Source organism: Pongo abelii, chromosome 8 (assembly GCF_028885655.2).
Source record: "Pongo abelii isolate AG06213 chromosome 8, NHGRI_mPonAbe1-v2.0_pri, whole genome shotgun sequence".
Classification (NCBI taxonomy): domain Eukaryota; kingdom Metazoa; phylum Chordata; class Mammalia; order Primates; family Hominidae; genus Pongo; species Pongo abelii.
In genome coordinates, this window is record NC_071993.2 from 117260579 (window position 1) to 117279158 (window position 18580).

General features: G+C 35.5%; 1 protein-coding gene across 5 annotated transcripts in view; it reads left to right on the top strand.

Moving 5' to 3' along the window:
- Nucleotides 1-18580, top strand: part of MXI1 (MAX interactor 1, dimerization protein) — a 77847-nt gene that overhangs the window by 32102 nt on the left and 27165 nt on the right. For all 5 annotated transcript variants that reach the window (XM_024253624.3, XM_024253628.3, XM_063727740.1 and 2 more), the window contains exon 3: nucleotides 5044-5073. In XM_024253624.3, coding sequence (XP_024109392.1) covers nucleotides 5044-5073 — 30 coding nt within the window. The remainder of the gene's footprint in view (nucleotides 1-5043; nucleotides 5074-18580) is intronic.

An 18580-nucleotide genomic window follows, 5' to 3' on the forward strand; every position in this document is an offset into this window, starting at 1 on the left:
GCATACAAATCCTGTGTACAGCTCAATGAATTTTTACAAAAGCAAAGAAATATTTCAAATCTTAGAAGCCCTCTCCTGACTTTTCCAGTCACTGTCACCCCTTCCCCAAGGTAACTGCAATTCCAACTTTTTTTTTAATTCCAACTTTTTATGCCATAATTTAGTTTTGCCAGTTTTGAACTTTATGTGAATGGAGTTATGTAGTGTGTACTTTTTGTGTGTGTTTGGCTTTTTTCATTCAACATTATGTTGAAGTTATGTAGATTAATCCATGTTATTGCGCAATAGTTGTAGTTAGTTTATTCTCATCGCTGTGTAATATTACGTTGTATGAATATTTCACAATTTATCCATTCTACTATTGATGAATGCTTCCAGTTTGGGGCCAGTATGAATAGTTCTATACAAGCATTCTTTTGTATGTCCTTTGGTGAACATGTAAACATATATTGGCTTGTTATATGCCTGTAAGTGGAAATAGTTAGTCATAAAGTATACATATATCCAGCTTTGATATGTAAGTTTTAAGGAAAAAGGTTATTGATTATAGTTATTGTTGTGCATCCTGTTTAGATACTTGCTGTTTGTGGGCTTAGTTATTGTGGTGGTAATGGTTTTGTCATTGTTAAGAAAGAAGCAATACATTTCTTATGAGGCATTTTTTCTAAAAGTTTATAGTATTCAAATTTTACTGTTTTTAATGGTTTTTTAAAATGAGATGTACTTTTTGATGGAAACAAATGCACAAAACTACCATCTTAAAAGAAGAGTAATAATAAATAGAAGTTTTACTGTTCCACTAATCCCAGTATATTTTCAATCTCAACCCCTTTGGTATATCCTTGAGAGATACCTGCTCTACTATAGCTAAAAATTTCTGTTTTTTTTTGCCCTCTACGTATATGTGTAAGAATTGTAAGCTTTAGGATACCAGTTAGAATTTAGCTTCATAGAATATGCTCTTTTCATTGTGTGGAGGGCAACATCTGTGAGGCACTTTAGGCTTAGAAAGTAAGTTAAATGAAAATGTTAACAAAGTAGGGGTTGGCTCGTTAATTCTGCAAAATTAGAGGTCTTTTCTTTTGCTAGAAGAGAGTATTGAAATTCTGGAGTGAGGATTTTTATTTTCTTTCCACGGTGGTACTACTCTTGAGCCAAACTGTGCCATTTCGTATAGTTTCAATTCTATGGTTCATTTCTTTGACTGCCACCAAACTACACCCTAAATAATCACAAGTTTATGTATTGGAGCTATGTTGTAGTCAATGAAAAGTCACATATCTGGTTAAGGTAGTCACATTTCATAGATAATGACTCCCATTCAAATAGGGAATACATTAGGATGCCTCTCTTAAAGGGATGCTGTTTGTGAAAAAGATTACCTGTGATTCAGTGATAAAATGATAGAAATGTCTTTTTCTCTGTCATTGGAAGTTGTTAAGCGTTCAGGGTAAGGGTGTTTGAAAGGAAGACACAATTCATTAGCGTTTGCTCTCAGAGGTGCGTTTTACTGGGAGAAGAAAAGTGGGCTAACTAGATGGGTTATTCAGAACATCTCAGCCTTACACAGGGAATTTATCATAATTGAATATTTCAATGCAACATTATTGGAAGGGCTCGGCTGGACACATAGCTCAGAGAAGCAAAGAGGTTGTTTCTGAATGTGCTAGTGTATGATACATTTAATTACTTGTTTATCGCCTGTACTGTTTGGATTACTTTCTCTGTGTACGTATAATTAGGCATCTCTCTCTGTAATATACTCCTAAACCTTGTACTGTCCTCACAGCTGACTAAATGATCAAGTAGCTTCAGTCACTTATCTTTTCTTTCAGTTTCTCTTTCCATCATTATGGTTGTTGTTTGCTTATTTCCAGGCTAATTCAAAGTGTTATTGAGAACCTATCAATTTGTTGTTTCATGTAGTATAGTTAATAACGTTTTGGGTAACATAATTTTAGTCTTTTAAAAAAGTAATAAAAATACTAACAGTAGCCAGCATCTATTAAATATTTATTAGGAGCTAGATGTTTTTACATCTGTTTCTCTAATTCTCACAGTAACCTGGCCAAGGCATGTGTAATACTCCAGTTTTACAGATGAGGTAACTGTAAACCAGAGAGGTTAAATAATTTGTCCCAAAGTTACACAGCCTGTGTGAGTGACAGAGTTAATATTTAGATTCAGGACTTTCTTTCTCTAATACCATGGGTCTTTATGATCTCTCTGTGTTGTTTGACGGTTTTGCTTTGGACTTCACAACTCGACTTGTTTGCTTATCTTATCCCTTCCACTTGGAATGGCATTTCCTTAACAGTTTCAGACTCTACTAGTAGCAAATGTACCTATCATTTAAGCCTTAGACCAAATGCCACCCTTTTCTAAAGTTTTTCTTATAGTGCCATTTGGAAGTAAACTGTCTCTTTTGAGCTCCCACAATACTTTGTACCTTTCTTTGTATTATTTTGCCTTCAGTTATAATTATTGCTAAACATATCTTAATTTACCCAATGGAGACTGTCTTTGATTTCCTGTAGTGTAAGACAGCCTTGAACACTGAAGGTACTCAGTATTTGTTGACTTGATATTACAGGTAAAAACCCATCAAAATAGGAGTAAACACTATTGATGCTTTTGTAAAAAAAAATTGGAAGAACATGGCAACATGGTAATGATTTGTATATTTATGATCATTTTTGCTTCTCGTTATTTGAAAATCTTGCTAAATTTTGCTGGTGGTATAATTAAATGTGGCTTGCATTTCCTGGTTTGGTGAAAAGGTTCATAATCTTAGCTATCATTTTCTTTAAAAAAAGATAATAAAGAAATGTCTGTTTGGCAGGCAGGAAGAACCTGCTGTTTTAATTTTGTTCACAGCAGTGGGTCAGATTATGATCTTTTGGAGCTAGCTTTGATAATAGACTCAATATAATATTGGAATTCAACAATTGGTTATTGTCGAGTATATTATCTCTTGCACTGATGGCTGTCAGTGGGATTGCCAGACTGTTTAGAATAAGTTTATGGCTGTTTAGAATAAGTTTATGGCAAATAGTCTACTCTTCTCTAAATACAATGTTTCCATTTATTATTTACTGTAGTATTTTATATGTGCATTGTCTTTTTGTTTTGTTTTTAGTTTTCTTCTCAGAGAGAGGCAATTAAACCAAAACTTGCTCACCAGTGGGGGTGGGGAATCTTACTATTGATTATTTATTCAAATTTTGAATTATGTTTTTTCTTCTAAACTTCTTTAAATAGGCCTTTTCTCTCTTCTAACTTGACTGATTTACTTTAACATTTAATTCAAACAAAGATTAACAAAATTTTAAATAAACACTTTTATGGTGATAAAGGCACACTGTGGTTATAATTTATTGAATTTTGAGCTCCAAGTCTCTGTTAAACTAGGATTTCTGACTATGCTTTTATAGTTTCTTCTATCTGAATTCTTGAAACATCCTAAGACTCTATTTACTTCCCACAAAGGAGAAGTCCTTTTGTTAAGGTAATATTTTTTAAATGAATATCAGTCTTTTTCATTTCATGTCTCTTGGACTTGATGAAATTACTCATGAAGCAAAAGGTGGATAGGAGACAGTAACTCAAAGAAGTCTTTTGGCCCTTGAGCTAAGACAGTGGGTAAAATTTACACAAATTATGAGACCAAAAGCACTCTTAATTTTAAGGTTTGAGAGTCTGATTATTAAATATCCATTGAAATAATCAGATTAAAGCCATAAATATTCTTTAAGCATTTGACATTAACCAGAATCTACAAAATGATTAAAGTTTTAGTTCTAGTGACAGGAATTTAAATTCTCCTTCATAAAATTCCTGTTGTTGTTAATGTTAAGTTATTGCAAAAGTAACACATGTTAATTCTAGGGAACTAGTATAACAATTCTAATAATAGCTAACTTTAGAGTTCATTATGTTTTGCTATTTAGCATAAACCTGTTAGTACTTATAACAATCATATGAGGCAAATACTGTTATTTTTCCTATTTCATAAATGAGGAAACCGAGCACAGAGAAATGAAGGGACTTTACTGAGGCCACACAGTATTTGGACTCAGGCAGTTTGGCCTTAGAGTCTGTGCCCTTAACCTCTGTTCAGTATTGCTTCTCACTGAATGGTTAAGATTTGGGGACTGTTAAGATAGACCTGGATTTAAATCATGGCTGCCACTTTATACTCTTGGGATAGGAGTATATTTCTTGACTTCTCTGAGCTTCAGTATTCTTGTTTATAAAACAAAGGTTGTTTTAGGGATAAAATAAGATATATTAACTGCTTATCCCACTGTTCCCTGGGTGCTGTGCTTGTTCAATAGATGGTATCATTTAAAACAAATAATGAGAAACAAAATGAAAAAAAGTCGCCAAAACTAAACAATAACCGTTGCTAACATTTCGAATTATCCAGTCTTGTAAAACACGTTTCTTGATTTTATTAATATATTTTTTCTTTATATTAATATATTTTTCTTTCATGTATAACTTTTTCTTGTTTTTGTTTCACAAAATAAGGTGGGAAGACTTGGATTTGCTTGTATCACTAAGCAGTAACGCAAGGCTTTTTCAGCTTTATGCTAGCCAAAACTTTTTTTTCTCTGTTTAGAAGTGGGTAGATGGAGATAGAGGAGGACATGGAAGTACACCCACTTTTTTTTTTCCTTTTTAAATAAAAACAGGATTATGTTTAAAATTTCTTGTATAACATCTGCAGATCAACAAAATCTAGGATGCTAGAAGTAGGGAGAACATGTGCTAGTATTACTTTTATTAAAATAACAATGAAACTCCAGTTTCAGAATATTTAGAGTTGGTAACTGTGAAAATACTATATTTGAATAAACAATCCTAATGAATGTAGACTATTTCCTCTCGATGAGTGAGCTTGTAGAAGTCTGACCATGTATTGCATTGTTAAATAAATTCACTGGGTATAGCATAGCAGTAACTAATCTGTCTTTCTATATTTCTATAGCTTTAGCAACAAAGCATGGCTAATGCTTTTTTTTTTTTTTTTTCTTTTAGATCTACACACAATGAGCTGGAAAAGAATCGGTGAGTCAGTGATGAGGTGCAGCTTTCACTTATGTTTAAAAGCAAACTCACCATTTTACCTGTGAAAATAATGTAATAGTGCATATGTAGTTGTAATTTTACTTTTTAGATGTATAGCCTATTGTGAGTCTGATATATATGTATTTTCTCCAAAAAATGACTTAAATAGTAAGCTTATAGCAGCTAGAAGACGTAAATACATTTTTAAAGCTTACTTGAATTTGAGTTTTAGGTATAGCCTTTATTTCTGTCTCTGAAAATGAGTTAATTGTTACAAGCTCATGGTTTGAATGTAGTTTTGCTAAAGGGTAGGATTTCTAAAGAGTAGGTAATAAACATTACAAATTGGAGGGCATTGAATTTTTCTTTCTTTGTAATTTGTTCATTCATTCATTTATTCATGCATTCAACAACTATTTATCCAACATGAGCTGTATGTCAGTGCCAGGCAGGCAGAATGCTTTATATAGGAAATACAAGAATATAGATGATAGTTTTTGTCCTTAAGGAATTCAGAACTTTGTCAGGGAAAGACAGGTAATTAAAGTACTATATAATGTGGTAAGTATGGTAATGGAGAAGCAGAAGGTACTAGAGGGTACTGAAAGATGTTTTGGAAGGTCACCTAATGCCTTTTTGAAGGGAGTCTTGGAAAGTTCTGCAGAGGATGGTGAGTGAGCAGTGTATACTGAGGAAACTGCAAAAGATTCAGTGTGACTATAAAATATTGTAACATGAGGTAAAGCATGCCAGGTGTTGAAGAGTCTTGTCTACCATGCCCAAGAGTTTAGACTTCCTGAGACCCATAGGGAGCAGTTAAATAATTTTAAGGTGGGTTATCATATGATCAGCCTGTGTCTTGGAAATATCATTTTGGCTACAGTTTGAAGAATTGGTTGGTTGGGAGAAGGGATACCAGAGGCACAAAGATGCTTTTGTGAAGGCTATTGCAGTAATCTAGGTAAGAGATGATGGTGGCCACTGAGATAGAAGTAGACAAAGTAAAGAGTATGGAATGGAGTCAATAGAAATTGGTGATTAGTTAGCTATGGAGAGTTGAGTCTTAGATGGTATTACTGTTAATCGAGAAAAGAAATAGAAGAAGAGGACAAATTTGGAAGAGAACATAAGAATTGTAAGAGTAAAATACTTTCTTTTTGGTGTAGAGATTAGATTAATAGCAGCCAGGCATGGTGGCTCATGCTTGTAATCCCAACACTTTGGAAGGCCCAGGTGGGAGGATCGCTTGAAGCAAAGAGTTTGAGACCAGCCTGGGCAGCAAAGTGAGACGCCCTCCATCTCTACCAAAAAAATAAAAATAAATTAGCTGGTGTGGTGGCATGCAGTCCCAGCTACTCAGGAGGCTAAGGCAAGAGGATCACTTGAGCCCAGGAGTTGAAGGTTGCAGTGAGCCATGATCATGCCACTGCACTCCAACCTGTGTGACAGAGAGTGAGACCCTGTCTTAAAAAAAAAATGAGAGAGATTAGATTAATAACAAACTGAAATCATATATACCAGCTGTTTTTTACAAGTAAGATCTCATGACCTTCAACTTTTTGTCCTCCCTTTAACAAAAAATAGATTGGCTAGCCCAACTGCCTCATTGCGAGTCAGTTTAAATGTCAAATCCCCTTGAAAAGGCTTAGCATAGTTTTTCAGGCAGACTCAGTGGCTTTTACTACTTTGCACAATGCTGTGTTCTTGTCTCTTATTGTAAGGCTGAATAGGTAGCATTGTAATTATTTGTTCATATGTCTCTTTCTGCCAAATGACTATGCCCCAAATGCAAAGATACTGTTTTGTTCAATTTTGTATCTTCAGTGCCTAGCATTTGAGGCATGTATAGGAGACAATGGCTCTAGTATTGAGTGAAGGATAAAACTGGAACTCAAAGTTGAGTGGTCTAGTCAAAGACATTTTGGTAGTTAGTGGTAGAAACTCCTTCGTTTTAAATAATCTCTTTTCTGCCTTTTATTTCTGATTTATTAAAGATCTGGATGGATAAAGAAAGGACATATCTGGCTATTTGAAACATAACAAAAAAGACTAAGAAATGAAAGTTCTGAGGATCCTAAAAATAAAACCTTAAATTGAAGTTTACTCTAAATTAGATCATAGAGTGTGTTTTGGGCCCATGGATTAAATATTGATAAACATGTGGCTTTTATAGTTATTTCATTTGAATGTGGTCCTTGGGAGACCTTCATTGGAAGCCTGGCGAAAACCATTAACACTGGAGTAGGGACTCTTTTTAGTAACTATTTGGAATGGAGCTTTAAAAATCTTTGATTCAGTGATGATGAGCATTTTTTCATGTGTCTTTTGGCTGCATAAATGTCTTCTTTCGAGAAGTGTCTGTTCATATCCTTTGCCCACTTTTTGATGGGGTTGTTTTTTTCTTGTAAATTTGTTTGAGTTCATTGTAGATTCTGGATATTAGCCCTTTGTCAGATGAGTAGATTGCAAAAATTTTCTCCCATTCTGTAGGTTGCCTGTTCACTCTGATGGTAGTTTCCTTTGCTGTGCAGAAGCTCTTTAGTTTCGTTAGATCCCATTTGTCAATTTTGGCTTTTGTTGCCATTGCTTTTGGTGTTTTAGACATGAAGTCCTTGCCCATGCCTATGTCCTGAATGGTATTGCCTAGGTTTTCTTGTAGGGTTTTTATGGTTTTAGGTTTAACATTTAAGTCTTTAATCCGTCTTGAATTAATTTTTGTGTAAGGTGTAAGGAAGGGATCCAGTTTCAGCTTTCTACATATGGCTAGCCATCAGAGAAATGCAAATTAAAACCACAATGAGATACCATCTCACACCAGTTAGAATGGCGATTATTAAAAAGTCAGGAAACAACAGATGCTGGAGAGGATGTGGAGAAATAGGAATACTTTTACACTGTTGGTGGGACTGTAAACTAGTTCATCCATTGTGGAAGTCAGTGTGGTGATTCCTCAGGGATCTAGAACTAGAAATACCATTTGACCCAGCAATCCCATTACTGGGTATATACCCAAAGGATTATAAATCATGCTGCTATAAAGACACATGCACACGTATGTTTATTGCAGCACTATTCACAATAGCAAAGACTTGGAACTAAGCCAAATGTCCAACAACGATAGACTGGATTAAGAAAATGTGGCACATATATACCATGGAATACTATGCAGCCATAAAAAATGATGAGTTCATGTCCTTTATAGGGACATGGATGAAGCTGGAAACCATCATTCTCAGCAAACTATCGCAAAGACAAAAAACCAAACACCGCGTGTTCTCACTCATAGGTGGGAATTGAACAATGAGAACACATGGACACAGGAAGGGGAACATCACATACCGGGGCCTGTTGTGGGGTGGTGGAAGGGGGGAGGGATAGCATTAGGAGATATACCTAATGTTAAATGACGAGTTAATGGGTGCAGCACACCAACATGGCACATGTATACATATGTAACTAACCTGCACGTTGTGCACATGTACCCTAAAACTTAAAGTATAAAAAAAAAAATCTTTGATTCAGTTTTGTTGAATGCATTTTGCAGATTATTTCTGACTCATTGATAACCTTTTTAAAAACCCTCACAGAAGATGTGTGCATCACCCATAGTATTACTTTGGTATGCCATTATAAATTGTTTAATCTAGGATCTAGCTGTGGCATAGGTATAACACATGTGGTTTTATTACCTGGGCTGTGTGTAATCTCCAATAAAAGTCATTTGTTCCTGTTTTATTTACTTAGATATAAGACTTTCAGACTGGTTTCTTACCCTACCTTACTTCACTTAAGGCATGATTTCCTTATCATCTTCTAATAGCTTTGGAAGTGCTAATAGATATTCTTTGTTAGCCCAAAGGACTAATAAACATTGTTTATTTCTCAAATTATTTCTTCTACTCTCTCTTTACTCTTTTTCCTCCTTTCCTCTCTCTATTCCCTGAGGCTTCATTGAAAGATGATATAGAATTAACTTTTCCAAGATATATTTGTTTCTAAAAGGGATTTTTATCAACAAAAATAAAACTTGAATTTAGAATAATAATCTGTACCCTACTTCTGGGAAATTACCAGTGGTGGTCTGGCAAAAAACAAAAATACTGGTAGACTTAGGATAGGGGAGGTGGTTTAGCAAGAAGGTGGCACAGGAATATTTTTAAAATTTAAGCCTATATTGTTTTTACATTTTAAGGCCCCCATCCAGTTCTGTTTAACAGTCCTTTTTACCAAGGCATCATTTTTATTTGACGTGTTAAACAAAGAAAAGTTAATCAAGCTTTGGCATCCTTTAAAATAAATAGAATTTTGGCTTTACCTTTGATCTGCCTTTGAGTGTGATGTTATATGACGATAGTAACTCACTATCAAAAGATTAGTTTTGTCTTCGTTCTGAAAAGACATTCCTGAAGTAATTCATATTCCTTAAAATTTGCCACTTTATATAACATACTCATGTCAGAAATTGCTTTTTTCCTTTTTAGCGTGGTTCTGAAATCTTGGATATAAGCTTCTCTGAGTTAGTGTTTTTTATTGGAGCAAATGCAGTGAGATTTGGAGTAGGTGATTTTAAATTGCTGGTGAATGGCTAAGTAATTCCAGATAGCTATCTCAAACAAAGCCGTAAGATTGTTGAAGCCCTGGGGTCCGGCCTTAAGGAGATAATAGCCACCAAATGTTGAGGTTCATACTACCAGATCTCCGAGGGAAGCCTAATGGTGGAGATTTGGGTTTTGGCAGGCCCAGAGTAGTTGGTTGTGATCCACAATTACCCCAGGATTCCCATAGCCCATTAGGGAGCTCTAGGTAGTTTCAGGACTGATAGAGAAATTCAGATTTTTTTCTTGGATAGGTCTTGGGAGCTGATTTCTGCCCAAATCCTTGTTGGTTATACTGAGTATGCTCTAGATGGTTCAGAGCATTTGTTACCTATGTACCAACCCTGTCCCCCTAGGCCCACAACAGGTCATAATAGGCCTAGGAGATAGAGGGGAAGCAAAATATTTCAGATGTTCTGCATTCCTCAGGAACCTATGTGAATCATCTCATGGTAAACTTAATGAGACTTTGAGATTGAAGAATTAAGATATTACTTTGCCCATTGGCTTATCTTACAGGTTGGGTCCTTTGCCAGAGAAGACACAATTCAGTATCAGTACAGATTTTAGATTGCCTCATTGTTTTTTCATTTTCTTAATTCAAATTGCTGATGATGTTTTAGAAAGAATCAACAACTTCGGCCAGGCATGGTGGCTCATGCCTGTAATCCCAGCACTTTTGGGAGGCCGAGGCAGGTGGATTGCTTGAGGCCAGGAGTTTGAGACTAGCAGGGCCAACATGGTGAAACCCCATCTCTACTAAAAATACAAAAATTAGCCAGGCATGGTGGCGCATCCTTGTAATCCCAACTTCTTGGGAGGCTGAGGCACAAGAATTGCTTGAACCTGGGAGGTAGAGGTTGCAGTGAGCCAAGATCACACCACTGCATTCCAGCCTCAGAGACAGAGCAAGACTTTGTCAAAAAAAAAAAAAAAAAAAAGAAAAAGAAAAAAAAAAAAAAGAACAACTTTAACAGGACTCTGATGGTCAAGAACCTTAGTGCTGACTGCAGGAGAGGCCATTTAACCTTAAATAGCTGTTATTTCATCAAAACAAAATGCTTACCCTTATTATAACTTTGGCAAAGCTAGAAGGGCCAAAAGAGGACGCTGGACTAATAATGTCTTCCTAGGCAGTGGAGAAGTGGCTAAGTATTTGTTAAAAAAAAAAAAAAGAGAAGGATGTCTAGTGAGTAGTAATAGGTATTCTCCGTATAAGGACTTTCACATACTCCTGAGGGAAAATTGGAAATTAGCATTTATAGAGTTCTTACTGTGTTCCTCCACTGTTCAAGGCTATTACATAATTCTGTAAGGTAGAAAGGCAGAAAGTTTGAGTCAAAGTGTCAAAAACTGGCCATTTTATCATCATAGCTACAATTTGAAACAAGATGGATACGAACACAAAACAGTTCTAATCATGATCCTTTTTTATCATGAATATGAGAATTACGGTTAGTATCAATCTTTCTCTTCAGCAACAATTAATAAATACTGTGTGTGGCATCATGATAGATCAAATGAAGTATAAGATACCCGATTCTATTCTAGTTAAGGTTAAGGTCATTATAGTTTGGTATTTATATTTCACCTTTCAGTATCATGATCTAGTTAAGTTACCAGTAAATGTCTAGAAAGGTACACTAATAGTGTTTTTCATACTGAAAAATGAAACTCACTAGTGGTCTATGTGATCATTTAGTGAATCATTTTGAAAAAGAAATTGAAGAAAATACCAAAGTACACTGCATGAAGTAAAGTTAAATATGGAATTGTGAAACCTGTGTATACTGGATTATGATATGAAATACTGTAGGTCATAGTCAAAACCTACCACTCTGGGTAGTTAAGGAGAATGTATACTGAGCCGTGAAGAAAAGAGATAATTTGAATATAAGAAAAGAATAAGGAAAGGAGTCAGTGTGAGTAGAGCCGTGGAAGCAGGAATGTAGTTAAGCTGTGTTCAGGAAGGAGTGAGTAGACGATATTGAGTTAAATAGCAGAGTCTTATCAGATTAGTAGTGGAAGATGAGGCTGAAAAGATGGTTTGGAATTAGACTGTGGAATGTTACTGAATGCCAAGGAATTTGGATTTTATTTTATTGGCAGTGGTGAATTTTTGAGGCTTTTGAAGCAAAGAGATAGGCATGTACAAAGCATTTTAAAAAGTACAGTCTAGCTATAGAAGCAGGGAGACCAGTTTGGATGCTTTTTGAAGTAGTCCATATAGTAAAAAGATATGAGTCAGCACTCAGGTGATAGAATTGGGAACAAAAAGGAAGACAAAGGTCTAAGAAACACTATAAATAAAAAGTATTTTCTGTTAATTGGTACTACTTATTTCTTCACATAGCTGCAAAAGTTATCTTCTCTTAGTGCCTACAGCAAGGAAAAAAAAGTGATCTTCTCAAAGAATATATCAAATTGAGTCATTTCTCTGTTTACAGTCTTCCATTGGCTTCTCACTACAATTAGATAAAATCTGTGGCCTACAAAGTGCACCACTCTATCCCTTCTGTAGCTCTTCTGACATTGCTTCCTTTCTTTTCTTTAAACACAGTGTGATCATTTCCATCTTAGGGCTTTTGCACTTGCTGTTCCTTCTGCTTGGAAAGCCCTGCTCTAGTTCTTCATCATTATTTAGTTCTCAACTCTCAGGTCATCTGCTTAGAGAACAATAATCACCTCCTGGTCACACTCTATCACATTACTTTTTATGTCGCCTTAACATTTATATCTGTCTGAGTTATTTATTCATTTATGCTGTCTGACTTCTTTCACTAAAATATAAGTTTCAGGAAGGCAGGACTTTGTCTTATTTACCCTAGCACATAGCAGTCATTTAGTAAAAATTCATTGAATGAAAAAATGATATGTGATAGTAGATTTATAATCAACATGTTTTCACATTATAATGACTTCAGTGAATGAAAAGTGATGAAGATACATACTCTTGAGAGTTAAGGTGACATAATAAAAGAATTTTATAATAGGCAAATAGAAAATTTAATGAATTCTTAAAATGTAAATAAATTATATGAGAAAACTTGATAAGTAAGAACAGCTTAAAGGATTTTTACCATGCCGGAGTTTATCGTACTTTTTTAGAAGCATATGGACTCATTTAGTCCTTTAGGATATCATACAGTGCACTAAGATAAGGATAGGTAATTTTATAAAGGAGAACACTTTATCTGATGAAGTTTATGCTGTACTTGTGGGATCTTTATTCCTTTCTCATCCCATTACTTGAAAATGGTAAGCGTTTTTACAAGGAAAAGATTTATTTATACTTGTAGACAAGAGTCCTATAAAAAATTTCAAATTTTTCATATTAGAATTTTTGATGGATTAGTTCTGTTTATTCCAATTGTTTGGACACGATAATGAATGCATTTTTTTTTCTATACTGCCTATCATGTCCCCATTTTACATGGATGTTTTGAGAGAGTTATGGTTTTGGTCTGCCTTATCTTAGAACAAAACGTAAGAGTAAATCTTTATGACTGAGGGTTAGGCAGTGTTTTCTCTTGGTACATCATCAGACTAATTTAGGATTCCTTGGCAGGAAGAGCATATCTGAAATGGTTTTCATTGCCTATTTTGTGTGCTTTTAAGATATTTGTTTAAAAAGGGCATACTTTTTTTTTTACACGGTGTGCACATTCTACAAAAAAAATGTACACTTGTTAGTAGGAAAGAAACAACATTGGTTTGACAGAACTTTCTTTAAAACTCTTACCTCAACTAATAGTACTTAAGGGGTAATTTGCTTGCATTAAAGTCAGGTTGCAGGGTTAGGGAAGTCAAACTTTTATTGTAGGTTTGAAATTAACCTATAACTTCAGCTGGATTAAAAGTCTACAGTTTTAGATTGGGTCCTGTAATTTTGGAAAGTTTAGTCAAAATCCCATTTTAGCCTTGGTTTTTACTAAGATGCCAAGGGTATTAGTATGTCTCAACATGAAAATACCTTAGAGTAACTTTCTCAACCTGATAAACAGCATTAATGACAAACCCACAGCTTATGGCACTTGTAATGGTGAAAAACTGAATCCTTTCTCCCTAAGATCAGAAATAAGGATGTCAGCTTTCATGACTTATACTCAACATTGTACTGGAGATTCTACCCAGGGCAGTTAGATAAGGAAAAAAAATAAAAGGCATCCAGATTGGAAAGAAAGAAGTAAAACCATTTCTGTTTGCAGATATCATAATCTTATGTGCAGGTATACTTCATTTATTGCACTTTGCAGATACTGCATTTTTTAGCAATTGAAGGTTTGTGTCAAGCAGGAAAATTTCTAACAGCATATGTTCACTTCATGTTTCTGTGTTGTATTTTGGTGATTCTTGCAATATTTTAAACTTTATTATAATTTTATATGTTATGATCTGTGGATCTGTAATCTTCGATGTTATTATTGTAATTGTTTTAGGGTGTCACAAACCATGCCCATATAAGATGCAGACTTAATAAATGTCGTGTGTGTTCTGATGGCTTTACTGATCGGCTGTTGCCCCATCTCTCTCCCTCTTATTGTCCCTGAGACACAGCTATATTGAAATTAGGCCAATTAATAACCCTACAATGGCCACTAAGTGTTCAAGTGAAACGAAGAGTCACATGTATTTCACTTTAAATTTAAAGCTAGAAATGGTTAAGCTTAGTGGGGAAGGCATGTCAAAAGCCAGGATAGACTGAAAGCTAGATCTCTTGTGCCAAGTAGCCAAGTTGTGAATGCAAAGGGAAAGTTCTTAAAGGGAATTAAAAGTGCTACTCTGGTGAACATCCAAATATGAAAGTGAAACAGCCTTATGGGTGATATGGAGAAACTTTTAGTAGTCTGGATAGAAACCATCCAGAACATTCTCTTAAGCCAAAGCCTAATCCAGAGCAAGGCCCTAACTCTATTCAATTCTGTGAAGGCTAAGAGGGGAGGAAGCTGCAGAAGAAAAGTTGGAAGCTAGCAGAGTTTGGTTCATGAGGTTTAAGAAAAGAAGTCATCTCCATAACAAAAGTACAAAGTGAAGCAGCAGGTGCTAAGGTGGAAGCTGTAGCAAATTATTGAGAAAATCTAGCTAAAATAATCAATGAAGGTGGCAACAGATTTTCAAAGTAGATGAAACCACCATCTATTGGAAGAAGATGCCATCCAGGGCTTTCATAGCTAGAGCAGAAGTCATAGAGAAGTCAATGCCTGCTTCAAAGCTTCAAAGGCTGGGCTGTCTTAATAGGGGCTGATGGGCTGATGCAGCTGGTGACTTGAAGTTGAAGCCAGTGCGCATTTAGCATTCTGAAAATTCTAGGCCCTTAAGAATGAGGCTAAATCTCCTCTGCCTGTGCTCTGTAAATGGAACAATAAAGCCTGAATGACAGCACATTGTTTATAGCATAGTTTACTATTTGACACCTACTGTTGAGACATACTACTCAGAAATTTTTTTTAAAAAATTATTGCTCATTGACAAGACACCTGGTTACCCAAGAGCTCTGATGGAGATGTACAAGGATATTAATGTTATTTTCATGTATGCTAACACAACATCCATTCTGCAGCCCATTGGACCAAGGTGTGATTTCAACTTTCAAGTCTTACTTCAGAAATACATTTCATAAGGCTGTGTCTGCCATAGATAGTGAATCTTCTGATGGATTGGGCAAAGTAAGATGAAAATAATTACATGTGCAATAGCATCTAAAAGAATAAAATACCTAGGAATAAATGTAACCAAGAAGATGAAAGCTTTGTACACTGAAAACTATTAATACAGAATACTTTTGAAATAAATTAAGGAAGACCTAAATAGATGAAAAGGTATCCTGTGCTCATGGATTGGAAGACTTAATATTGTTAAGATGGCTGTACTCTCCAAATTGATCTATAGATTCAGTGCAAGCCCTGTGAAAGTTCCAGCTTCCTTTTTTTGCAGAAATTGACAGCTGATCATATAATTCATATGAAAATGCAAGGTACCCAGATAACCAAAACAATCTTGAAAAGAATAAAGTTGGAGAGCTTGCATTTCCTGATTTCAAATCTCACTATAAAACTACAGTAATCAAGGCAGTATGGAACTGACCAAAGAACAGACTTACTGATTAGTGGAATAGAGTTGAGCGTGTAGAAAGAATTTCCCACATTTATGGTCAACGAATTTTTAACAAGGATCACAAGACAATGTAATGTATTTTCAACAAATAGAGCTGACACAACTGGATACCTACATACAAAATAATGAGGTTGGATCCCTACCTCACACCATACACAAAACTCAAAATGGATCATAGATCTGAATTTAAGAGCTAAAACAATAAAATTCTTAGAATAAAACATAAGTGTAAATCTTTGTGATGTTGCATTAGGCATTGGTTTTTTACATATGACACCAAAAACACAACCAACAAAAGAAAAAAATAGATACATTAGAATTTATCAAAGTGAGCTGGGCGTGGTGGCTCACACCTGTAATCCCAGCACTTTGAGAGGCTGAGGTGGGTGGATCACCTGAGGTCGGGAGTTCAAGACCAGCCTGACTAACATGGAGAAACCCCATCGCTACTAAAAATACAAAATTAGCCGGGTGTGGTGGCGCATGCCTGTAATCCCAGCTACTCGGGAGGCTGAGGCAGGAGAATCGCTTGAACCAGGGCAGCAGAGGTTGCAGTGAGCTGACATTGTGCCACTGCACTCCAACCTGGGCAATAGAGTGAGACTCCATCTCAAAAAAAAAAAAAAAAAAAAAAAAAGGCCAATATACATGTGAAATGCTTAATATCAGTAGTCATTAGGGAAATGTGAATCAAAACTGTAAGACACCACTTCACAGTTACTAAGATGACCATCTAGGGTTGCTCACCAACTTTGTAGTCATCCATTCATCATACCAGTTACCACTGATCGGAGAAAGGTCTTGAAAAGTCCACTGAGTTTGCAGTTTGGCACTTAAAAACTGATAATGTCATCATCAGCTGATGGCACTGCACAGATGGCTCAACACTTTGCAATTACTTAAGACATGTAATTAACCACAGGTAAGTTTTCAATATATTATGTGGTGCCAGTATGTAATGTGGTATGAGTATTTAATAATGGAGAAAGATTAGGCTCTATTTAGCATATGAAAAGAATATACCTTTCTTTCAGCTGGAACTACCGTCTTCCAGTAATTTACCAAAATAACAAACATAAAGGGAAAGAGGAAAGACTCCTGATATATGTTCTCTGGGTTTCTTAGAAAACAGGGAATTGTTCCTTTGGCCACAGACATGTGATTCTACAAGAAAGATGATATTGTAGACATCAAAGGAATGGGTTTGTTCAAAAAGAAATGTCCACAAATGTTACCATGGCAAAATTGGAAGACTGAGCATGCTATTAGCATTGTTGTACACAAACAAGGGCAAGTTGTTTTTTTTGTTTGTTTTGTTTTTTGACACGGAGTCTCGCTCTGTTGCCCTGGCTGGAGTGCAATGGCATGATCTTGGCTCACTGCAACCTTCGTTTCCCGGGTTCAAGTGATTCTCCTACCTCAGCCTCCCAAGTAGCTGGGATTACAGCCACCTGCCACCACACCTGGCAATTTTTTTCTATTTTTAGTAGAGATGTGGTTTTGCCATGTAGGGCAAACTGGTCTCAAACTCCTGACCTGAGGTAATCCACCCGCTTTGGCCTCCCAGAGTGCTGGGATTACAGGCATGAGCCACTGCGAAGGGCAAGATTCTTACCAAGAGAATTAACATGTGTATTGAGCATATTTTTTAAGTGCTCTGAGAACTGAGGTAGCTTCATGAAATGCATGAAGGAAAATGATCAGAAAAATAAAGAAGCCAAAGAGAAAGGTTTCTGGGTTCAGCTGAAGCACCAGCCTGCTCCATCCAGAGATGCATACTTTATAAGAACCAGTGGAAAGATGCCTGAGCTGCTGGAACCTATTCCCTGTGAATTCATGGCATAATAGGTGTTTAAAAAACAAACAAACAAAAAACAAAAACAAACCCTCTGGAAAAAAAAATGGGGGAGGTATAGGTTTTAAGGATTTCTAATTAACAATGAAATCTAACAAAATTAAGACTAGATATTGAAAGAATTCACTAGTTTTATAAATTTCATTTAAGATGTAACAGAATATAACTTGATTATATTTGTTATGCCTTGAACAACAAAATTAAGAAGTATAGTTGTGGAGGAAAGGAAAAACAACATTGTCCAGTGATCAGGAAGTAGCTACTGATTCAGTTTTCTGGATTTTATTTCTGGCAAATAAAAATGGTGGTTACTTCCCATTTTTAGCCTAAACGTAGAAAACTGATACCCATACTTTTAATTATTGCAAAAGTCCTGAAGAAGACAGTTATATTCTTTGTACTTTTTTAGACAGTAGGAGTCCAGTTGCAGGGCTGAATTATAGAGGGTTACTGTAGAACACTTAAAAAGTGACTATGTCTTGGAAAGTAGGGGCCACTCATTTAATTGAATTTTCTTATGAAACTCTTAGAAAGTAGGGGACACTCATTTACTTGAATTTTCTTAGGAGCCAGATAAATATGTAAATTAACATTATCAAACAGTATGAAGAATAGTATCATTTATCAGAGAGCTATATAATTCATGTATTTTTGTATGCAAGTAAATGAATATTTTAACTGTAATTTCTATAGGGATAGGAATACTGAAAACTGTAGACCAACTAAAAATAGTTGTCAGAGGGCAGAGATGGGCACCTGTTAGAGTTAGAATTGAATGCTATATGAGATAAAGATGAAGTAATGTGCAGGTTTTAGAGATAAAATAGAGGAAATGTAGCCAGGATAAAATTACACATCTAAAATGCAGTCTGTTCAATGAAGTCATTGCAGTTGTGTCTAGATAGATTCACAGTTTCTATACTGACCTTTGTTAGAAATAGTT